General features: G+C 47.9%; 1 protein-coding gene across 3 annotated transcripts in view; it reads right to left on the reverse strand.

The window, feature by feature from the left end:
• The window catches only part of HRAS (HRas proto-oncogene, GTPase), a 54835-nt gene that overhangs the window by 11286 nt on the left and 18965 nt on the right, over positions 1–24584 (reverse strand). For 2 of the 3 annotated variants that reach the window (XM_006019195.3, XM_006019196.3), the window contains exons 2-4: positions 22640–22793; positions 6134–6312; positions 2151–2310 (exon numbers count right to left, since the gene is read on the reverse strand). In XM_006019195.3, the coding sequence (XP_006019257.1) occupies positions 2151–2310; positions 6134–6312; positions 22640–22750 (450 nt within the window). In that variant the 5' untranslated portion in view covers positions 22751–22793. Of the gene's footprint in view, positions 1–2150; positions 2311–6133; positions 6313–22639; positions 22794–24110; positions 24295–24584 lie in introns of those variants that run through there. The other variant, XM_014517756.2, reaches the window with a different exon arrangement.

Below are 24584 nucleotides of genomic sequence, written 5' to 3' on the forward strand. Positions count from 1 at the left end.
GGGGGCTGTGGGCCAGATCTGGTCTGTAGATCAGCCCTGTGCCACAGGCGTGCGCCTCTGCCCCATGTGGGTCTAATCAGACCCAGAGGCAGCACTGGGGGCTGGATGGTGGGGCTCTGTGGGTCAGATCCAGCCTGTGGGCCACATGGTGACACCCCTGCTCTATGGATATTGAGATACCATTCTGATTGAGGAGCACTACAAACTAACACTGAAAACTTTGGGAAAAATACTAGTTCCATATTGTTAATCAAATTATTGTGTAAGCAAATAAATGGGCATACTACAGGCACACCCTAAAAGGTACACAGAAGCATTGCAGATTAAACTTTTTACTAGTTAAATGGACAATTACCAGAGAGAATATAATTAAACTTAAATTTGATGGGGGGGGGTCCCCCATTTCCCCTAAGTTTTGAAGACAGCAGAATTAAGTTCATCATGAATATTTCTATAATTTTAAATGCATATTTTATCACTTTTCAAAGTATAAATGCACCCCCCTACTAAGCCTTTGTTTCAAGGTAATTTGTATCATCCCAGATCCTCACAGGTGAGAGGCTCCATACCAGCTATGAACCGACTGCCCACAGGAGTTTTCCATCTATTGACTCTGCTGTGAAATCCGATGAAATATGAACTTTCATTTCTACCCAGGAGAATTTTTATAATCTTTCCTCCAATGCCTGATGAAAGGTGTTTGTGCCTGAAAGCTTGCAATTAATTTTTTTTTTTTTTTGCAAAACTCTTGTTGGTCTAATAAAATGTCATCTCTACTATGAGTCCTATTTGCCTCCCCCTAATAAGCTGAGTTTTTGGTTGTAGCCATGTTGGTCTAATCACAGGCACGGTTTTAAGACCGTGTTGGTCTAATAGACAGGCAATGTTCTTTGGATAGATGTGATATCTTTTATTAAACCAACTGAGTAGTTGGAAATAAGTTCTTTGCAAGCTTTTGGGTGTAATCACCCTTCCTTAGGCATAGGGAGTCTTTGCTGTTCTGGGATTCCAAGGAAGACTCCCTAAGCCTGAAGAAGGGTGATTGCACCCAAAAGCTCGCAAGGAACTTTTTTCCAACTGTCAGTTGGTCTAGTAAAAGACATCACATCTACTCAAAGAAACTTCCCTCCCTACTAAGCATATTTTTAGGGTTTTTGTGCACATAAATTTTATGTCTAATAATCACAATGCAAATAAGCACAGTCTGCCAGGACAGAAGCAGCACCAGCAGCTTTGGGATGGACTGAAAGAAAAGGGATGGAAGACAGCTCCAAAGTGCTGGCTCCTGCTCTAAATTTATCCTCACAGCAATATTTGAAAGGCCAGTGAACAGAGCTCACCACCAGTCAAGGTAGAAGCGAGCTCCCAGGCTGAACATCCTGGGAACTTCAGCCCAGCATCCTAATGGAGGTAAATCACTGCCAGCAACAGCCTGTTCAAATTCATGCGCGCTCCCCTGCTCGCTGCCACTTCAGAGCTGTCAGAGAAGACTTATAGCACGCTGTGTAATTAGCAGCTGGAGCACTGTTTGCCTGACAGCAACTGCACGTTGCTCTGTCAACAGGGCTGTGCGTCAGGCCTGCCGCTGTCAGTCACAGAGCCACGGCCTCCTCGCCACCCTTCTGTCTGGGGGCAAAGGCAGTCCAAGGTAACCATCAACATCATCTCTTCACAAAGCGTGGGGAACCAGGGGGAGGATCCTTCTGTCAAAGAAGCCAGCTGGGCAGTTTCACTAAGGCACAACAAAGGAACAAAGCACTGAAAGGAAGCGGCTGGCAAGTCCTCACAAAGTTGATCTTAGCTGTTTGGTGGTCAGGGCTATTTTCTTGGCAGCTGAGGCTACCAGAGCGGCCCAGGCCCCTAAGCTTGCAGGGTACACTAAAACCACTTAGTGCTGTAAGATGATGCCAGAGACATTTTTGGATTTGGGGCCAAAATCCTGGTGCAGGAATCCTGCCATTCCCAACCCCCATCTATGCCACCCAGTGCGTGTATTACCACAATGAAACTGACTAGGACCAGGGTGAGAGGGGCTGAGGTGGAATCCTTATGGTTTCCAGTTCTTTGGCACACACTTAGATGGGTTATGAAAGAACAGGACTTCAGCAGTGTGGTATGTGTATATATTTTTCAACCATGCCTCCTCCTACCTGTCTGGTTTTAGCAGATGTCTCTATGTAGGGGATCCCGTAACTCCTGGCCAAATCCTGTGCTTGCCGGGTCTCCACTGTCCGGGCTGGCAGGTCACATTTGTTCCCCACCAGCACCATGGGGACATCGTCCGAGTCCTTCACTCTCTTGATCTGCTCTCTGCAGGGACAGGGATGCCCAAAGGTGAGAAGAGGAAACACCAAGCAGAGGGAGCACAACATTTCACATGTCAAAAAGGCAGCAGCAGACTGTTTCAGAGAGCTCCCCACACCAACAGAGGAAAAGTCACTTCCAAAGGACTGGTAACAGAGTTATATAGGATGATTTGGGTAGGCCTTTCAAAAAGCACCTAAAATGATGGGGTAATTAAAAGAACAGATCAAAAGCCTTTTTCCTTTTAAAAAAATCCCTATTTAAAATTAAATATGAAATTATGGCAAACTACATTAAGGCCTAAACAAAAAATAAAGTACTCAGGAGTATACATGGTTGCAGCAGAAGTTTTTACAAAAAGTCAAACCACTGAATTTGGGAAAGTGATCGACTAAACACCTGGGACCAGAAACGCTGCTGAAATGATAACGTTTCTTCTGGCAGCTGTAGTACCTAGCTTCTTTTGTAGTGAGAATATTTTCTTTATTTTAAGTTAGTTCTGTTCAATAACTATGTCACTAAAAGAAAAAAAAAACAAATGAGAAGAAAAAAGCAAGAAAACTTGCTTTCCTCTAATCTGTAAATACAAACAGGTACGAGAGGGTGTGATCTACTAGTTCTAAAATCTTGAACAATGTTGCTCAGTTCTTTCATTGCAGATAACTTCCAGTGGCTAATACATTACTTCAGGTGTAAATGCAAAGCATCCTTTTTTCCTCATGTATCTAGAGCATTTAAATATAGTTTTATTTAGTAATAATGTTTTTGAAATACTCATTTTCAGCATTTGATCAAATTCTAACTTCCATCCAAGAACAGTTTGGTACAAGTCATGAATTGAAAAAAAAATATCAATCATTTAGTAAATAAATGTCAGTCACAATTTACTAAAAGTGTAAAACAGAGCCCAAAAGAATCATGTTAAGCTAAAGAACTGCTTAAATGTGTGTGTGATTTTCCCTATCCCAAGGGACATATGAAGTACCACATCTAGTATAAAGGCTGTATTTAGCAGAAAATCAACATGTCTTAATGGCTACCAACCAATGAGAATAAGCTCACTGTTTAGGAAAACAAGACTGAAAATCTATTACCTAAATCACAATTTAAAAAATGGTGATTTTAAAATCACTTTGATTTCAACCAAACCACTCCATAATGGACTCCCCTCCACTAAGTCCCAATGAAAGTCAAATCTGAACTCCAATGATGTGCTCTACAAAAAATCCCATGTCTTGTAGTTTGGTTCTTATACGTTAGTTCATTCTTATATGTTAGTACATAGCAAGTTAGTATGTTCTTTAAAAAATGATTACCCAGGGCATGTGTGGTACTGGAAGGCAAGCAACAGAGGTGAAGCTGCCCCTTCAGCTCACGGGGCAGAAAAAAAGGACTGTAAGGCTATGCTGTGCCTAGTCTGGATGTGTGTGGCACAAGGTCTCAAAGGTTATCTGAGATTAGCTCCCACTATCAACAAAGCTGCAGCCAAGAACAGCACCATATCTCCAGTGTCTACGAGCACAGTAACATCTCCCCGGGGCATGAATGAAAGCTTCAATTACTCATGGAAGGCAAAGCAACAAATGTTGAGCCCAGTGACAGCAGCCAGTAGCTGGGGTCAGGTCACTGATCTACGGCGGAAAATGGTCAGAACCTTTAGCTGATGGATTTCACTCCATTTTTTCCAAAGCACATGACTTTCCCCTCAGTTACTCACTACCCAGCTGGGAAAGCTGATAAATAATCTAAATACAAAGCCACAAGCATTTCTCTCATTTCGAGCAACATATTGTTGGCTCTTCTTTTAATTATTCCACCCTGGGTTCTAGAATTCATTCAGGATGGTCCTAATGTCCCACCGGGCCCAGCTGGGAACAGAATGCAGGAGTGAGTCAGTCACAGATATGCAGAAATAGGGGAAACTTGGTCACAGGTGAGGAGGGAGACGGAAGAGACTTGTAGCATATTACTACTTATAGGACAAAGTCCACGGCTGGCCCTAGCAGCAAACAAGGACTGAGAGGCACTGGTAAGACTGGAACAGACTTGCTAACGGGAGTCAGGCTTGGGCTGCTGTAGTCATATGTCCAGGTGAGCTGGAATGAACGAATGATGGGCAGCACTCTGCAATCGTATTCTTGCATTTGAAGTTGTGGCTGTTCAACGCAGTGACCAGGGATGGAGCATGAGCACAGAACCCTTCCCTTTCGGAGGACTGATCCGGGGAAGTGGAATAGGCCAGAAACCACCATTGTTCTCCTTCCCAATGCCCCAAATTGCTTGCTGAATGAACTTTGTCTGGTGCTCCACCCAGCACAGAAAGCCTCCTCAGAGGAGGCTTCTTAAGTGTCTGTGGGCTGATAGAGCTGCCAGGGCTTCCCACTTCTCTGGCAGCAAGGCATGTAAAGGAAGAGCTGCTCTTTGGCCAGGGAAACATGCTTACAAAGAGCACCACTCCCACTTCCTGTTGCAGATCCCTTACTAGCTACAATGCCAAACCCTTCCTGCCCCCAAAGAGAAGACCTTGGGGGATGGCATAAGGCAGCTTGTTATAGTAAAAAATACTTAGGGGCAGAGCCAGGCCCCATAAATACATTCTTCCCAGCCTGGGGCAGCACTCACTGTGCGGGTAGCTAGAGAACAGCTCAGCATTGCTCCAACAGCAACATCTATGGGCGACTCTGTTTAGATCTTTATTCTACTTCAGGTTTGGGGGTGGGAGGAACCAAATGTATTCTGTTTGTGCATTAAACAAGACCAATATTTGTTATACAGGTACAGCGAGCTCAGACACACCAGGAACTGCAAGCCTCCCTCAATGGCTTCCACGTGCCTCCTCAATTTGTCTGTGGGAAAAGTCATGAGAAGACAGGAACTGGAGTTGTAGGCCAAAGGTTGGTAACCGCGGTGCCAAGAGAGGACACCGAGCAGAGAGTTCTGGCTAGCACCCACTATCCCTTGAACGTATCCAAGGAATCAGTGTATGCCGCCTGGTGGAACTCTGCCCAGGGACGCAGATGGGCAAGGGAACAGAAGACAGACCCACAGTCGCTCAAGTGCCGGCCCCAAAAACAGCACCTCCTTCCTAGTCTGGTAAATCGAGAGCTTGGCCAGGGGCAGGAGCAGGTTGACCAGAAGGACTCTGCACTTTTTAGAGCCTATGGATGAGGTTGACTGCATGGACTAGAGGCCCTGAGTTCTAGTCCCAGATCTGTCTCTTGGGCCTGTCACCATCCTCTCTGTGCTTTGCCTACATCTCTAGTCTATTTAGATTAGACTGTAAGCTCTCCAGTGCAGGGATTGTGTCTCAGGGTGAGCATGTATATACAGAGTGCTCAACACAACAGTACCTGATCCCGACCTCTGTGATACTTGAACAGAGCTGGGAGTTGTAGGAGCATTCGTCTCGGATGCTCCAAAACCCTGTGCCCCTCCTCATGCCCAAGCCAGCTCTCTCAGCCTTCATGGATGGCAGGAGACACCGAGATCAATTTCACTAACAGAGCGATTCCATTAATTAGAGCAGAGAGGGAAGGGATCAGCTCTCCCTCTAGTCACCATAAACACAAACATTACATTACCAAGTCCCCTAAGGCTGCCAGCAAGCCCCTCAGATGGGTTTTTATTGGAGTCACTGACATTAGCCGTCTGCTCCTGCTCTTCCCTGGGGCAGGGCTGCTGGATCTAATAGTCTTTGCTGGCAGCCACCACTTCCACAGCAGGGACCTGGTCTTAAAAGGGGAGGTGGGCACAGCACAGCCTCTCCTTCAGCAAGGGAGGCAGCATAGCGCCTTGCTGGTGAGAGGAAAAGGGCATCGTAGATACTGACCTATACTGGTGAATGTCTTCAAAGGACTTAGTATTGTTAATGGCGAAGACGCACAGGAAGCCCTCCCCCGTCCTCATGTACTGGTCTCGCATGGCGCTGTACTCCTCTTGTCCTGCTGTGTCCAAGATGTCTAATAAACAGGTTTCTCCATCAATGACTACCTGTTTTCTATAGGAATCCTGTAGAGCCAGGAGAGAGAGAGAGAGAGAGAGAGAAGCGTTAAATCGATCAACTAAGGAGTGAATACCTGCTTCTTGTGCCCTGGGTTTAAACAGCGAGCAACAAGGAGTCCCACCACCCACAGGGGATGCTGGTACTGGTGTCACTGGTGGTACTGCCCCAAACATGTTTGGATTTAGCAGCCTTGATTCTATGAGGCCAGGACTAGCAAGGAAGTGGTGCGTTGGTATGCGGCAAAGACCAGAATAGCAGACATGCTGGGGGTCAGGGTTGCTGTGTGCAGGCTCACAGCTGAATTAGCAGGAGGTCCTGCTGCCTGTTAGGACAGTGGCAAAGCTGTACAGGCAGCAGCTTACACAACCACTGCAGCAGCTTACACAACCACCCCATATCAGGCTCTGTGCAGCATTAAACAGCTGACTCAATCCCTATTTTAAAAAAATGGTAGGAGAAAATAAAAACCTAAAGGGAACAGCAAAACAGGTTTCCCCTCTGCTGCCAAAGCAGCAGCTAATACAGCCTCTGGCCTGTTCCTCTAATTTACAGTGTTGTCTCCTGGCAGACAAGGTGCGTCTTTGACCAACGCCTCCCACCTTTAGACAACTATTTTCCTAACTTTATTTAGTACAGGCTAATCCCTCCTGATGACTCCCTTCCTGAGGGAGCTGCAAGGGCCAGAAGTGGTTCGATCGACTCCTGCAGCCACGCCCAGGGACACAGAAATGAGTAAACAGAGCGTGGGTACATGGTGGCTAGAGTCTGTGTGAGGTATCATTGATGCCTCCAATACTCCCATTCGCGGTGCTCTAGAGCTGTCCTTATTAACCAGTTCCGGAAAAATGGGGATGGAAAAGACCTGCTAAATCATCTAAGGCAGCCTTTGGCAGCCTGGCTAACTCCCTAAGGGACACCCTGTACAGTAACGCATCCAATCTAGTCTTACATGTCCCTGTTGACGGGGCTCCCACCACCTGCCCTGGAAGACTATTTTAGGTACCAGAACAATGGTTCTCCACCTCATTAAGGCTCATGGCACCCCTCGTTAAGACTCAAAGCACCCGGCCCTCCTCTTAGTTCTCACTTGTTTTCTGATCATAGAAAAATAAATAGAGCATTATTTTTCTACTGCAAAGAACTCAAAAAGACCCCAACAGATCAGGATGTTTTTGACCCTATAGATATCTATTTGGAATTTCTGGGTTTATCTTGTGAATCATGCTTGCACATCTAACAGTGCTAAGACTGCATGGTGCCCTGGAAAGGATGTCAAGGCATCCCAGGGTGTCATGGCACTGTGGTTGAGAACTATCGGCTTAGAATATCTCAGTGTTAAGGATTTTCCTGATGTTCCCTTCTTAAAGCCCGTCATGTTACTGCTAGCTTGTTCCTTGAGCCTGTGGGAAAACAGTTTGAGACTCGCCTTAGGTCAACTTCTATTCTCTGCATTCCCACAGACTTTGTGGTGACTTTGGACAAATTGCTTTGGCTCTCTGCACCTCAGTTTCCCACCTGTGAAATGGGGATAAAGTCCTCAGTCATGATAGGCAAATAAGTCTATTAAAGATTCTGGAGTTTAGATGCCACAGTGTTGGGGAGTTGTAGATACAGCCCAGGGAAACCAAGATTTTCAGAAGCCACTAGGTGCTCTAGGATATGCTCAGCACTTTCAAAATCCAGCACTTCCACTTGGGCACCCAAAATCGTGCATATTTCTCCCTTTTGCCCAAGGGATTACTGTATCAAAGAGTCCCAGAAAAGAAGGGTTAAAAGGGTCCTCAGAGGACCTCATCTACTCCAACCCCATGCTCAAGGCAGTATCGTCCCCGTCTGAACCATCCCATTCTTAAACTACACAAATCAACCCTTATGCAGAGCTACAAGACATATTGCCCCAAAATGCCAAGAGCACCCTATCCTGCCACAGGTAAAGCAGAAGGACAAGGGCTGTCAGTGTCCAGCAACTACAAGTGCTGTTAAAATGCACATACGAGGTCCCAGGAAGGAGGCCATGTCCTCCATCACAGAGGAAGGGGAAAACCCCACAATCTGTACCAATCTGAACACAAGGTAAAACTCCTTCTGCATCCCAAACGCAGTGATTCATCTGACGCTAGGGGGAAGGATTACCCAGGAACCTCTAGGCTTTAGTCCTAGCAGGACCAATCCAAAATCCCCTTGTCCCTGTAGTAACAGTATGGCAGCAAACTCTACAGTGAAGTTTTCAAACTGATTTTAAGTAGAACACTGTTTTCTCACAAACTTTTTCAAAACTCTCCCTGGAAAAGGTATTTCCTACAATAGGTTTCTGCTCAAAGTTATTTTGTTTGGAACCATCAAAGTTTATGTAACATTACCCCCAACATATATACAGACTTCCCACTATAAAACTGATTTCTGCTATGCTTTTTTTCACATGGAGAACATATGAAAATTGTAATGACCACTCTCAAAGGGCATCTGTTACTACTTTTTTTAAAAGCACTTCTTATATGACATTACCACATGTCCTCCCTACAGAGGCTAACCACAGGGGCTGGTGCTACAACAATTTGGATGGACAGAATTGTAACATCTCATGGAAGCTATGCAAACAACTTAAACTCTCTCCCTGCCAGTCCAACTTCCAACACAGCCCCACACCTTCCCAGCAAGAGAAGAAGAAAATCATGGGCACAGAAAAAAAATTATAGCTCTGGGTTCTCCTGTTTAAAGGATCCTTCTGCAATTTTGTTTGTTCCACATTTTTAGAAATCCTAGACCGAGTTTAAAATTAAAAAGGTCTAGAGCAATGATTTTCAACCTTCTTAGACTGAAGGCACAACTTGATTCAAGGCACCTCTCTTCAAACTCAAATACACCATGAGGAAGACAACAGCTCTTAGTTTTCACTTGTTTTTAACTTCAGAAAAATAATAGAGAAATTTTTCTGTTACAAGGAACTCAGAAAGACCACAACAAGTAGAAATGGTTTTGACATGATGGATTCCTATCTGAAATCTATGGGTTTATCTTGTGAATCATGTGCAAGTGTTTGCATACTAGACTGTGCTCATGTTGCATGGTACTCTTAAAAGGATCGTGCAGTACCCTGGTTGAGAATCACAGGTGTAGGGTCCCCAGATGCTACAGGGGCAGTAGCCTGCTGGCTAGACTTTATCCCGATCCTGGGAAAGAACAAGTTTCTAGCTAATTACTATTAGCAGCAACAGCAAAGGGCACTGACAGCATCAGACTGTAGATGAAGCTAATTAAGTTCATATGGATTCCTGCCCTGTTTGTCACAGTAAGGAGTAGTAAGGGTGAATTTCATTTCCCTCTGTGCACCTAAATGACGCTTTTGGGCCTGCCTTCTCAGTGTCGAAATTTAACCATGACTAAGCATGCTCAGCAGGCTCTGCACTCACTGAGTATGTACACGTATGTAAATCAGGAACAGGCTCCTCCCTGTGTTTTAGCTACAACAGCTGAGTGGTTATTGCAATTACCCAAGGAGCAAGAGACTTGGACCACAGGTCAGACATCACCCACAGCCCTCTCCAGTGCTCCTTTTGAAGCTGAGCTACTGCCTCTTGCATTCAATAGTCATTAGATAAAATAAATGGAGAGTAGTGCAGCGGAGGAGTTTCTGCCCCATTCAGAGGTAGGGATCCAAGCTAGAACCCAGTTCTTGCTCCCTTCCAAAGCATCAGCCATCTCACTGAGCCCTCACACACCCTCCAGCTTACTCTACTACTCATAGTCCTACATCTCCTTCTCTTGACTCTCTAGGGATCTGAGGTGGGACTGGATTGCTTAACTTGTGGCCCGGTGGTTAGAGCACTGCTAGACAGGCAAAGATGCAGGTTCAAACTGCCTCTGGGTAAGGGGGAGCCTAAAACCTGGGTCCCATGCTTTCTGATCAAGTGCCCTTAGCACTGGGGCTACTGAGAAGCCTCCTCTTCTAAAATCTGCGAGTCATTTGTTTCTGGACAGCTACATTTTTGTGACTCAAAACATATACATCTACAACGCACACATGTGCACAGCTGTGATTCCACCCAGCAGTGGACAGCCTATTGTGCACACTTAATTTATGTGGCCATACTTATGCATACACAATGCAGGGAAAACAGAACTGCAATCTGCATGCAACTGCCAAAAATGCCACTTAGGCACCTAGACTGCTGCCATCTAAGCGTGCAAAGGGAATCAGAATTCTGTCCTAACCGTATTTCTGTGCATATCATTCCCCCTGGAAAGGCCTGAAACCTGAGTCACTGTGATCCAAAAATTCAGAAGAATTCAGAGCCGCTTCACTGTGACCTTCTCAATAATCATCCCCAAAAAGGAAAGGTCGAAAACAGAGCACTAACCAAAGAGCACAGCAGTGTTGAGCAATTGCTTGGCCTCCAGCCAATCACTCAGCCCTCCAGAGAGGTATTTGCATTCTCAATCAATAACATGTCCAAAGCCTCCCCGACAGTTCTCACTAGCCAGCAGCAGAGATTCAGCCTCTGAGGTCTTGGCCCACAGTTCCGCACCTGCGTCCACAGGTAAAAATCAGGGGGAAACCCACCTGCAAACACGGGTCACTTGCCTGTGGAAGTGGCATCACCAACTCATATCTAAATGGAGCTTATCTACAAAAAACTCACAGCTGGAAGTGTCCCTGGGCACAGAGGATCTCAGTTCCCAGTGGTGTTCACCACTCAGACAGGGCAGTGCCACAGCTGAATCTGGGGGACCCAACAGTGGAGGAGAAACTCTTCTAGACTTCACCACAGCAAGGTAATGGGGTATATTTGGGGCAAGTTTTCTATAGCCACTTTAATTCTTTCCCTTGTCAAGGGACATCCACATAGTAAGGTGACTTATAAGGGAAATGCCTCTAGGGGCCATCATGATGGTATTCAAATCCTCCTAAATTAAAAAGTCCATTCTTTCACAACCATTTCCAGCCTCCTTTTAAGCACTGGCAGTAGCAATATACTACTCAATAACATGAGTAAGAGTCTGTGTAGGATGGATTATAATTACCTAGATCAGTGGTGTTCAACCTTCTTGTCCATGGACCTGCTGAGCAGTGCCCAGTCTGTCTGTGGGCTGGATCTGGCCCATGGGCCTGATCCAGCGCACAGGGTGGGTGTACAAGGGCCAATCTGGCCACATGGAAGGGCTTGGAGGAGGGGCGGCCCAGCCCCAATCTGGCCATGCAGGGGCTTTGCAGGGCTTGGGAATTTGGCAGCATGGAGGAGTGGCAGTATGAACTGCCACTGCTCCCCCATTGCCACATTCCCTGACCCGTGGGGAGCCCCATGGGCTAGATGCCATGGCTCTGTGGGCTAGATTTGGCTTGCGTGCCAGGGGTTGAGCACTGTGGGAGGCCTGCAGGCTAGGGGTTGACCTAGATCTTTCACTGACTCACTTCCAATGATGTCCCTTGGCATGTGTCCAGAGGACAAATCTCTCACTGCAGAGCAGTCACATTTAGTTGAATTTCAGAAGGTGGCCCTGATGTCAAGGCAGGATAGTCAGGAACAGGAGGGGTGAAATTTTGATTGGGTATCCAAAATCTCAAAGAGAAACCTGGGTAACTCCTGAGTTTACATGGAATGTGGGGGCATCTGAAAAGGTCGGTAAAGATTGCTAAATGAGCTGGGACCTCATTTGGAGTTTGTGACCCAAAAGCAGAAGAGTTTCTTGTGGTTTACACAGATTCACAGAAGTTTAGGACTGGAAGGGACCTTGTGAGATCACTGGGTCCAGCCCCCCTGCGTTGGGCAGTAAAGACTGCTGGAGTCAGATGACCCCAACAAGGTGTGTGTCCAGTCTCCTTTTGAAGATCTCCAGGGTATTTGCCCAGCTGATTTCTTTTAATTATGCTCGTTTTAGTGATGCCAGTTTTAGAACAGTTGTTTTTACTACTACTTAAGCTCTGCATATGTAATAATTACAACCCTATTTTTTTCAAAAGATTTTAATGTATGGATTAAAAAGATGTCTATTACTTTCTGAATAAGCATGCTTATTTCTTTAAAAAATTGAAAGCCGCATCAAAAAAAAGTTTGTTTGCTTTTTTTTAAAAGTGCATCTACTAGTACCCTAACTTTAAGGGAACTCTACTTTCACACTCTTCACTGAGAATATTTTGCATTTTTTTGTGTGTGATGGTGTCAGAGTATCTAAGGTTCTGTGGAGATATTAACGGGAAATTTAGGATAGAAAAAAAGAATGCACTTTTTTCTGCCCAGCTTGAAACAAAAATGCCATTGAGGTTTCTTTACCTGCTCACTTTCAGCTTCATCCCCTCCCCTAAGCCAGCCATTACCACTGGTGACTCTCGTATGGCCAGCTGCCAAACTATGAAGCCACAGCTAAAACAGTGGCTGGTGGTGCTTGACAGTACATGACAGACCACTAGAGCAAGGATCCCAACAGCCTTCACTTCCACGTATTGGGAGATTTTCCACCTTGAAGAACACGCATAATGTCTGACCCCTATTACCACTAACGATCACAGAAAGGGTCTCAGTAAGAGACAACAAAATGAATATTGAAAGCTCATAAAGGCAGCCCCACATGCAACAACCCAAGCCAGAATGGCTGAGGGTGTAAACAGATATTGCATTTGTACTGCCCTAAAAATGTTTAGTGGCACAAACGCCAAACAGATGTCCATGTCCCTTGTCACAGCACAAATGCCCCCAAAGTGTGACCGTGACATAGGTGGTATGATTTTGCGCTGCTGTTTTGCAGCTGACATCTGTTGGCTTCAAGGCAGGAAAGCAGCAGGCAACCCAAAGCTGCCTATGATCTCCAGCCACCCTGGGTGGGCACTCCTGGGCTTCAGGGTCCGATCCTGCACACCCTGGGAAGCCCTAGGAGTTCTTGCTCTTACTCCCCCATTCAGGATTCCCCAGGCATATGTTAATACTCTGAAGTGGTGCTGGGACTGCCAATCGGCTGATCGGTGGTCCCAATCCTGGGACCATACCAGAGCAAGTTTGAGACTCTGGGCTGGTATTTTTCCAAACAGGGAAGCACTGAATTTCCTCTCTAGAAGAGGACTGCCCAGGGATTCCCCAGGTGCATGTCTCTGCAAACAGGGAAACCCAGAGTTACTTTGATAGTAAAGGGGTGCCTGAGAATTCTCTGGCCACTCCTCCCACTTGCAGAGGGTCACCCTGAGTACGGCCCCACAGGATCAGGCAATGGCTGCTCCCAGGAAGTGTCAGGAGCCCAAATTTGCAGGACAGCAGGCAATGTCCATTTTGCCTAATGAAATGGACTGGCTGTGCTGGACCCATCCTAGCACAGCTGATCTGCTTCACTTGGCAACATCTGTATATACCCTGAGCAAAATGGAAAACTCTATGGGTCAGGTTTAGACTGCAAGAATTGCTCCAGCAAGCTGGGAAGACTGACTTGAATCCTATAGATAAATCCAGTGTGGACTGAATGTGGTATGGACATGTCGCAGACGGGACAAGGTGTCCTTGAGCAAGAAGGGACTCTAGACCCATGGCTCTCCTAAACCTGGAGCTGCACCCTGTTTCTTGATCTCCCAGCAACTCCACTCCAGCACAGCGACTGCAAGAAAGAGGCTTGTTGGGCTTGCTTGAAAGGGCCTTGCGCTGTGAGTTTCATCTACGGCAGCAGACTTGTGATGAGGAAAGAGAGAGGCAGCTGACCCATAGGAAAGTAGCTGAAGACTCCTCAGTCAGGAATCCCCACCAGATCACAGGTTCATCTAGTCCAGGATACTGCCTCCAGTTGCTGCTTATGCCCAGTTATTCAGAGGAACACTGAAAAAAATACCCTATAATAATGCTAGCTAAAGGCCATGGGGAGACATTACACATTCACAGCACTACAGAAGTTGAGGGGGCAGATGTGCACACCCTTTGTAGAGCTACAAAAATGTTCCTGGATGAAACAGAAACTTCTCTGTAGCGCTATGTTCTGCAGTGTCATGTGGAATGAATGAACCACTAAGCTACAGGGTGGTCTCTCAGTCCTCCAGCATCCCATAGTGCTCCACTCTCCCACTCCCCCTCCAAGCGGGGGAAGAGAGGGAGAATGGAGCGGACAGTTAATGAGCATGCCCAGATCTCACTGGGGCTGGGGCATGGGGAACCAAGCTGCAGCCTCCCTGTGCCCCTAACAGGGACTGTTGCAGGTTCCATGAGAGCCCGCCACTGCCAGGGCAGGCTGTCAGTAAGTGCGAGACAGTCACCAGGCTTGCATACAGGGAGAAGAGCTGCAGCCCATTCCGGACTGGAGGTTGCTTTTCTGCTCATCCTGGGCAAGCCCAGCCCCAGTCCCACCACTCACAACCAACCTGGTCAAGGGTGAGGAGTAGACAGCAGCTATTTCCCATATCCCACCGGGGCGGCAGGCTGGCATGATTGGGCTCCCTGACCGGCTCCCTTTTCCCAGTTGGTGGAAAGAAGGGGTATGAATCAAAGCAGCAGAGTCAAACAACCCCTGTTGCCCCCTGGCTGGAGAACAGGTCTCTGAACACCTTTGCAGGAACTCTGTAGCTCTCCACCTGGAAGAATGGGAGGTGCCCGCACTAGGGGTGCATGGACAGAGATTTGGGGGGCCAATACCAATAGCCGATTTTTAAGGAAGCATATCAGCCGATACCAATCCGATTCCTGATACAGCTGTGTGCAGCTGATAAGTTTGTTGTGCTGGGGGCGGGGAGCAGGGAGGCGGAAGGAGGGATCAGGATTATGGGGGGGTTCAGCCACCCCAAATTTTGCTGTAGTCCTCCCTTAGCCCTCTCCCAGCACCACTGCTGCTCACCTCGAGCACAGCCCCCACATGCCAGAAGTGCAGCTCCAAGTGTGGCCCCCATGCACCACAAAGAACCCAGCACAGCCCCAGCCCCAGCCTGCAGCTGCAGGCTCCCCCCCCCCCCCCGCAGATCCAAGGCACTTGCCCCTGCTTCCATGCCCTCCCGAGGTGCATGCAGCAGTGAGAGCCAGCCCTCGGATAAGCCATGGCTCTGTCCCACACCCCACCCCGCCTCACCTGATCACCCCTGCCCCACTCCCTCCCCCACCACAGGGGCCTTGATCTGCTCCCCCATGCCCCTTCCCTCCACCATCCCCTTCCACCACAAGAGACTTAACAGCTGCACACAGCTCTTCAAGCTGCCAGGCGGTGCTCCTCGCCGCCTATGTGCTACACTATGGCTGTGCACATGCATGGGCATTTATCAGCCAAATTATCGGCCACATCAGGCCAATTTCTGATATAATTAATTTTCTTTATATTGGTGCCAATCTGATATTGGACTGATGTATTGGTGCACCTCTAGACCACACCTCTGTAAACCTCTTGTAGTGCTGTATTTCTGTAGCGCTTTGAAGTGCGGTGGCACTTGTAGCACAACAAATGCACGCCAGTCCACAGCCAGAGATGGGCATTGTGCTTTATTTTGGAGAGCGGAGGTTGCTACTGAAAGGGGATTCCTTCCCAACACCCACAGGTTCATGCCCTGAAGCCAGCCCTCTTCTCTCAGCCTGCTGGATGACAAATGATCATTGTCAGTCATGAAATCATCCAGCTCTTTCTGAAATCCTGCCATTGTACGTAGCCTAATTTTAGCCCAGGCAGCGAATAATGCAGGTTGAATGCAGCAATTCTTCATGGAGAGCTCTGTTGCTACCTTTTGTCCTCCAGGCTCCCCCCCAGCCTGTGTATCAGCCGTTTGTGTCATACTCATTTAACCTCGGTCACATCAGCTGTGTGTGCACCCAACGCAGCGGTCTTCCTACCCCACAGCATAACCACACTTCAGCTGTGTTTGCATTTTCATTCCTCCCACTCTGCCTCCCTGTTTGTAGCAGTGCATTCTGGGAGGCAGGCACAGGGCAGTGGTTCAAAGGTCATGCACACAGACCACAGAGCAAAGCATCTTGAGGATTTCTTACTGCACAGAGAGGTGGGGCAGGGGGCGGGGGAGGAAGAAGAAGGTCAGACCCACCCCATTACACACATGGTTAGCAGTCCTGTCCACACCGCAAAAAGCAGCAGGTTGAACCCCTTACAAGACAGCTATCTCCAGGCTGCAAGGGGCCCTGGCAAGAATGACACAGGACCGCAATCCTCAAGTACCACATGGAAGAAACAAGCAACTCTGTTTACAGGCTCCCCACCATGCAATCCAAACAGGCCTCCGGGGACTGAAACTGGTTCCAACGTCAAAGGGAGTCCGAAGAATCTGGCTCCTTTAGGAACCTGGGGTAGGTGAGGGGCAAACCCAGGACAGCAAGGCAGGAAACAAGCACCTGGCATTTGCATGCTATAGCTGCATTTTGCGTTTCCTGAGGTTCTAGGAGGGGGACTATCTTTAGCAGCTTGTAAGCCTCTCATCCCCCCACCTTCTCATGACAACATCCCCATCCCCTCAAACACCCCGCACATCCCTTTGCAGCACAGAGCTCCTGTTCCTCGAGGATGATAAGGCAGCAAATCAGATGCTTGAGCTGACATAAATAAGTCCCAGCTGTGGATGCCTAAATGGTTCTCTGCCGGTGGCTCACCACCCCCATCACCATCAGCCACCACTGCCAGGAGTCAGGAACACATGGCTGTGATGCAGCAGTCCCTCTGGCTCTCCCTCAGACTATGCTAGTCCTGGCAGAGCTGCGCAAATCAGTCACACAGAAACCCAAGAGGACCAGGGGAAAACATGAAGAGAGAACCCTGTGGAGGGCATGTTCCCATGGGGCAAGAGAGGTGGCTGCTCTGCCTAGTGCGAGGTAACCAGGCAGGCTGGGAGCTCAGGCTCACTGCCCCTCACTCAATTCCCTTTCAACAGACACCACTCCTCAGATACATGGGGTAAGAGGCCTGTCTCCCCACCACCCCAGGCAGCTCCTTTCCCAGTGCACCATCAAATATTTGTGGCTCCTTTATGAACACAGCCTGCATTAAATTCATCTTCAACAACTTCAGCAGTAGCAGGGTCAAAGCTTCTACACCATATCAGCATATTTACGTTATACCTTATACGGGGGTATTGAACTTGCTGGACCCTGCAGGCCGGATCCAGACCATGGGGCTTCTCACAGGCTGGAACCGGACCTCCTGCAGGCTGGATTACCTATGAGCGGTGGCAATGGCATTAAGTCCCACTGCTGCTGGAGCCACTGTTTCAGCACAGCTCTGGAACCAAGCGAGTTAACAGCACTGCCCCTCACTGTCCCTTTCCCCTTGCTGTCAGTTTTAGTCACTGGGGGGGCAACTAAAAACCCCAATTTTGGCAGCAAGGTGCAGGAGAGTGGGGTGGAGAGCAGTGTTAACTCCCTGGTTTCTAGAGCTGTGCTAAAGCAGCAGCAATTACTGCTGCCACTGCAGGGCTCCAGCAGCCATGGTTACTAGTGTTGTGGGCTATATCCAGCCCACAAGAAGTCCTGTGGACCAGATGACCCACCCATGCAGACTGGGTCAAGCCCATGAGCCATATGTTTGACAGCCCTGCCCTATACACTACAGCACTGCCTTTCATTTTGCTAGCAGCTAAATAGCAAGAGTCAAGCTCCTGGGTATTATCCAAAGTGCCTTAATCAAAAGAGGATAATAAGAGTTTGTGGGGCACGTCTAAGTCCTCAGCAGATACCTGAGCACATCCTAAATCCCCACTAAATTAGAGCACAATTGACAGAGGCCTTGGACTGAAAGAGAAGGAGGGTCACTGGCAAAGCTATAAGTGGCCTTACGACAGGGAGAGCAAGGGGTTGCCAGTCATGGCAGGTTGCACTGGCAGAACTGTGAGGATGCCCAGGATTGGAATAGGAGAAGAAGCTGCAGATGGGGAGTGAGGTGCATGAAGGGCTGCGGCCTGGCAGGGCAGGGCAGGAATGAGGCCACGTGCAGACACAAGAGCGAGGAACCCGGCACCTTACCACCCTGCTTCCCCCATTCAAAGGCAGAACAGGATAGTTTAACTCTCAGAGAAGAAAAATGGAAAACTGGCTTGGGAGATATCCAAACAGATATCTTTCGCTGAAAGGAGAACCCCTTTTACCAGAGCAGTGAAAGCCTCGATGGTGCAGTGGTTCCGGTGAGGGAAGGAAGTTGAAGAGGACACAGCAGGATGACATGGAACCTCTGGGAGGGGTGGTTTGCCCTGTGTGCAGTGGACAAGGAAAGGGCAAGTGCCTCAGAAGTCCCAGGAAGCAGCGAGAGTGAGAAATAGAGGCAGCAGCCTGATGGAGCAGAGGGCATTCAGTTAAGTGTTGCATGGGATTCACGCTCCCAGCAGTGTTTACATGGTGAAGATGCCCTATGGCACTGTGCAAGGTAGGGGTGGGAAAAATGCGGCCTGTGGGCCAGATGCGGCCCACCAGGTCATTCTATCCAGCCCGTGGGGCCCCTAAAAAATTGAGAAAATTTATATTTATCTGCCCCTGGCTGCCTGTCACATGGCCCTCGATGGCTTGCCAAAACTCAGTAAGTGGCCATCTGCCCGAAATAATTGCCCATCTCTGGTGTAAGGGCACAAAAGGAACCAGCCCTGGAGGCCTGGCTGTGAAGCCAGATGGTCAAAGTACTCTCTGCATATTATCAGGGAAAAGGAGGGGAGAGCCATTTCCACCACGGAGGGAGGAGGATGGGGGGAAGCAGAGCTCTGCCCAGCACCTTTACTCTCTGGCCCAGAGCACAGGAGATCTCCCTTTCCCGCTGGGGCGGTGCTTTCTCAATCCGGGCACTTTCCTGGAAAATGACCTGGAGTAGATTTCTAAGAAAACGCAAGAGCTTCTGGAGCAATGGTCCCGCCCCAGAGGCAGGATGCGAAATTCTGCTGTACGGAGAACTGCACAGGAAGGCAGAAAGCCACAGCACGGACTTGCCGAGTCACCTTCTCCTTCAAAAGGATTTCAGCAAGTGGGAGGGGCAGGGAAAAAGAAACTCTTGGTGTATGTGGCAGTGCAGGACAAATATTTTTTCAAGCAAATAATTCATCTGCACAAAAAAAAAAAGAAATTGACCATCTGGGTTGATCCAAATCATTTGCACCAAATGCAGTAAATATAGCCGAAGTCACACAAGTGGTTGGGGGCGGGTTCAGGTTCAAGGCTGGGATTCAGGTGATCCAGCTTCAATTTGCAGCTCTGCCACAGACTCCCTGTGTGACCAAGCCAATCCATCTGCCTCAGTTCCCCCACTGTAAAATCTTTAATGGTCTTCCCCGTCTCCCACCCTCTGCCTATTAGGATATAAGTTCTATTCTGTTATAAGTTCTTTCAGACAGGGGCCCTACAGACGATACCTACCACAAAGATTTCTATCTGGGCCCTTTAGACATTACAACAATGATAATGGCGCTAGCAACCGTTGTGTTCGAATACATCTGTTAGCAGGGTTCCAGTACAGTTTCCTTGAGTAGCACAGATAGGAGGGCTTTGTCTGAAAAGAATGATACAAAGCTGTGTTATAGCTGTGTTATGGATTCCCAGGGTAATCTGGCTACTGTTAGTGTCACAACCCAAGGGTGTGATTTTGTGTGCGCGCGCTTCGGCACTGCTAAATTATTTCCCGCCACGAGGAGCTTTCTTTGCAAGGTGCATTTCTCAGTTGCAAAGAGAAAACCCCGGTGCAAAGAAGTTCTCGCCACCCGCATGCAAATTTGTGTCCCACTACTGGCCAGTTCTAAATTATTCCCACGTGGCGGCTAGCGATTGGCTTGCTAGCCGTATAAGAGGCTTGAGCGGTTTCCGCCCAAGTTGGAGGACTCCACAACCATCTGGAGGAAGAGGACTTCATGTCTTGTGAAGAACTCTAAGCGCTGCGGAGCCTAACGGACCCAGCGTGTACCTTAAGAAGGCTATAGGGGTCTGATCAACCTCTGGCCTCTCCCCGTCGCTGAACGATCCCTCGACGAACCCCTTCCCTGCACGCAAGTTCCACGAAGACTAGCAAACTTCGTGTGAGTGTATCCAGAGCTCTTCTCCGAGTTGTTTTCTTCGGTTGACACGACGGGCTCGCGGTTTTAGAGCCTTCAGCCGGATTGGGCTAGAGTTCGCGAGATTAGAACTCTTGTCCGCTCTTCTTTCCTATCTGTAACTGCAACTCAAGCAAGTTTTCCTGCCTGCCCCGCGACCATCTACAGTGTAAGTAAAATAATCTTTAATCAACCGCTACGTGTCCGTGCCTAATTCTAGTCCGCCGGCCTGCATTCCCCGACCCGCGTGCCAGGGCTGCTGGCCACAGCCTGCCGCGCGCCCCCGAAGGCCTCGGACCGCTCCCAGCCCGCACAGTTAGCACAGTTTTAGCCACAGCATGGATGGGATATAAAGTTATATAAAACTCTCTGGTTACACTGCTGGTACCCAGCAGCACTTCATCACTAGTGGAGGTATCATTATCACTGCTAGTACTATCAGCCTGCAATGGTGGCAGCAACAGAGAAAGAAGGATGGATTTAAAGCAAGAGGGAATGGCTAACAATTTAAATTTCTATAGCAGAAATTCGGACTCCCAAGTTTGAAAACCATGACCAAGCTACCTTAAGGAAGACCCAACCATTGGCTGCTTCTTGAGGCAGGGTACTGAGCGAACTGCACTAAGTGATACAACTTGCCCTTTGTCATTCTCCTTAATTGGACCACACATGAAAGCCGGCCTCACACACCAGCCCTTTTTCTATCTTATGCTGAATGCATGGTATCTTTTTGCTCTGCGAGAGTGCAAAAGCACCAAGTCCCAAAAGGCAGTAACAATCTACTGGGGAAGAGAAAAAGGAACACTGGCTTTAGCCTAAATATAGCCTCAAGTCATTTTACAGAGTATGCAAATCCTTAGAAACAAAGTTAAATACCCACTTTTCCTCACTATTACAAAAATAACTCAGTTATCATGTAAAATATAGACAGCCTGAAGCAAGTAGGATAGTTCCCTACTCCTTGAAGGATGAATTGCTACTTGGAAGCAAAGCAGTTCTATTCTGGTCAGGATCTCCCAAGGCCCCATCACACAGCATCACTCCAAGACCCTTGAAAGGGTTAGAATCATAGAAAAGCAGGGCTGGAAGAGACCTCCAGAAGTCCTCTAGTCCAGCCCCTTTGCCTGAGGGGCAGGATCATCCCTATCCAAACCATCCTCTACAAATCCATAATCTAACCTCTTAGTTAAACTACCGTCAAAACGCTTACACAACACAAGACAATACCCTAACTTGCCACAGGAAAAGCAGGGGAACCACAGCAACCAGCATCCTCCTTCTCTAAAAAGGTTAATCACTTTGTGCATATAAACAGAATTCGAAGACAACACCACTGTAACAAGCTCCTGTACAGGGCTTGCCATCCATGTATCCCAAAGCACTTTTGAAATGTGGTCAAGTACTGTATTTACTCAAATACACTATGAATGCCTCCCCCTCCACCCCCACCCCCACCCCCAACTGGCATAGGGAAAAAAAGCCCCTCGTCTTATAATCACATGCAAGGAAATCTTGCTAATGACACTGTCTATATTAAACTGCTGCCAAAAGCAGCATGTGCTCAGCAATGGAAACTGACTATGAAGTTGATTAAATGCAGCCAACACTGAACATGCCTATAAAACACATGGCCTACAATGCGCAAACATGCTGATGAGAACTTTATTTATTTGAACTTTTTCAAGGCCAAATCCATTCCAAATTCAATTGGGTAAAGCCCAATAGTCAAGTTCCAAAATTTGACTGAGCAAAGCTCAGTTGTCAAATTTGTGTGGCTCTACCACCAAGCAAGTATCCTCCTTCCCAGACCCATCAGTCTGAGGCTTTGGATGCTCCCCAAATTCAGGCAGGTACCCTACATGCAAGTCCAAGGCCCAGAGGCCTTGGGGTTCTTCTCTGTCAGCAACCCCCCCAGATATGCACATGACCTCATACAGTACAGCTGCACTTTCAGAAAGAGAGCACACATACACGAAGCACGTGCACACATACACACACACATACTGGAAGCATATGCACACACACGTGCATGTATTGGAAGCATGCATGTACACACATATGGACACAGGCCATCTCCTATGGCCAAAGTGTGGATTTTCAACACAGGGGTCTGCCATACTCCTCCCATACTGCTAGTAGGAGAGGTGCCCCAGCTAGATGGAAAAGTCCCATAGGAAGCCCCATTAGGAAAAACATTGAGAATTACAGAGCTAGAGCCATCAAGGGAGTGGGAGTTGTGTCTTTGGCTGGGGCTGTCAGATTTGAGCTCTCTCCACGTTCATTTACAACTAAACAAACAGCTCCTGGAAAGCGCAGCCAAGTTAAAAGGGTAGAAAGCAAACATGAACACAAACTCAATCCTCTCTCAGGGTTGGCATGTTGCTCACCTCTATTGTGGGGTCATATTCATCAACAAAATGGTTCTGAATGAGCTGTATTGTCAAAGCGCTCTTCCCAACGCCACCTGCTCCAACCACCACCAGCTTATACTCAGTCATTTTCTGACTGACCCCTGCTGAGGGACTCCAGTAGCACCACCACCTGCAAGGAAAGAAGGGTAAAAAAGACACCATCAGTGTTAAGTTAATGCTTTTCTTGTCATCATCTTGGCCACAGAAGCATGGAAGAGTGAAAACCACCAGTAAACATGCAATGTCTGTTATTAGAAGGAACGAGACTCATAACCTCATTAAACAGATATCAAATTCCCAGGCAGCTACTCCTGATTTATATTGTTTGTATTTCACCAGTAGAGATTGGAGTCCTTGTGCACTAGACACCATACAAACATATAAGAAGAGACTATCTACTTGTCTGCAAGACAAAAAGCCAAGCTAATTAAGAGGTGAACCAATCTAGCCAAGGATATGCAACAAGTCAGTGGCAGAGCAAGGAAAAAGGCCCTTGCTTCCAATCTCCCAGTCCAGGGCCATACAGCCTCTGATTTTAAAGCAACTCAAAATATGCGATTCAGTCCACTTCCACAAGCAGTGGAATGTGTGACATTTCTAAACGCCAATCCATTGCGCTCAGAAATTCTCAGATTTCTGGAAGTTTAAGATAGAGCAAGGTAAACCTCCCTTTGCAAGAAGGGGGAAATATAACCACAAGGGATCCATAAGACCAAATTCATCTTTGTTATAAGCTGGCTCACATCAAAAGGAAATAACTCTAGAATGACTTCTAGCTCATACATAGCACCATTTTCTCTTACCTCCTACACATGTGCTATTCCACTGTCTACATACATACACCCTTGGGACAACACCAGATTATGAAAAACAAAAGACCGCCCAAAGAGGTCAACAACTTTTTCTTCCCTATGATTCTGAACACACACAGGAGGAAAAGCACCTCCATTATCTACACACTATTGCAGCTTATAAGTTTCTCTTGCTGCACTGGCCACTAGAGGCCTTGCTGGAAAGGAAACAGCAGACATCTATTGTGCCTTTGCACAATCACACACTCTTCCCCAACCTCCCCAGTCCCATCTCCTCCACGTTCCTGAGGTGGAGACAGAAGTGCAGAAAAGTTAACACATTCTCCTGAGCAATTTAGAAGTGTGCACTATGGAGGATGACACACTGCTCTCCTTGGTTGCTGCCAGCTTGACTTAGCCCTCGCAAGAGGAGCTGGCTGAGGATGCCTTACAGCACTTCTGGGAAGCAACGCTTCTACAGAAACCTGCTTTGCTGTCACCATCAACAAGTGGGGATTTCCCTCCCTCGCTTTTATTTCTGCCCTGGATTCCCTGCAAAAGAGGAACTTTGACACACATTTACAGGAAAAAGGGAACAAAAAAAGAGAGAAAGAGAGAAAGATTATGAAACCATGGAGGTTTAAATGGAAACCCACCCTCATCGGACTGCAGAGTCAACCCTGGGTCAGATACCAGCTCCCAGCTGTAACACCAAGCTCTGGAGAAGCTGATCCCCAGACAATGGCGAACTGGCCTGAAATGCTGAGCTAAGCTCGCTGTCCGGGCAGCTCCATGTCCCAGCCTCCCCGTCCGCACAGAAGCAGCCTGCTCTCCCGAAGGGAGAAACTCACACTTCCTTGTTTGTCTGAGAGTGAACTTAGCACTCCTGGAGAGGAGCCAGAGAGCAACCACCCAGGCACCTCACAGACCAGCTGCTCCCTCCTTCCCGTGCAACTCCTCAGCTCTGCCAGTGCCCTACAGACTACTGTAATGGGTGACCTTGGAGTCCCAACTCTGCCCTGGCTGCTACATCTGAGAGCCCCCAAGGCACCAGGAGAGCCACAATCCACTGGATCAAGCCCCAGGGGGGTTAAATATCCAGGGGCTGGAGGTCTGGTTGTGCTCTCATG

The sequence above is a fragment of the Alligator sinensis genome, unplaced genomic scaffold (genome assembly GCF_000455745.1).
Source record: "Alligator sinensis unplaced genomic scaffold, ASM45574v1 scaffold907_1, whole genome shotgun sequence".
NCBI lineage: Eukaryota > Metazoa > Chordata > Crocodylia > Alligatoridae > Alligator > Alligator sinensis.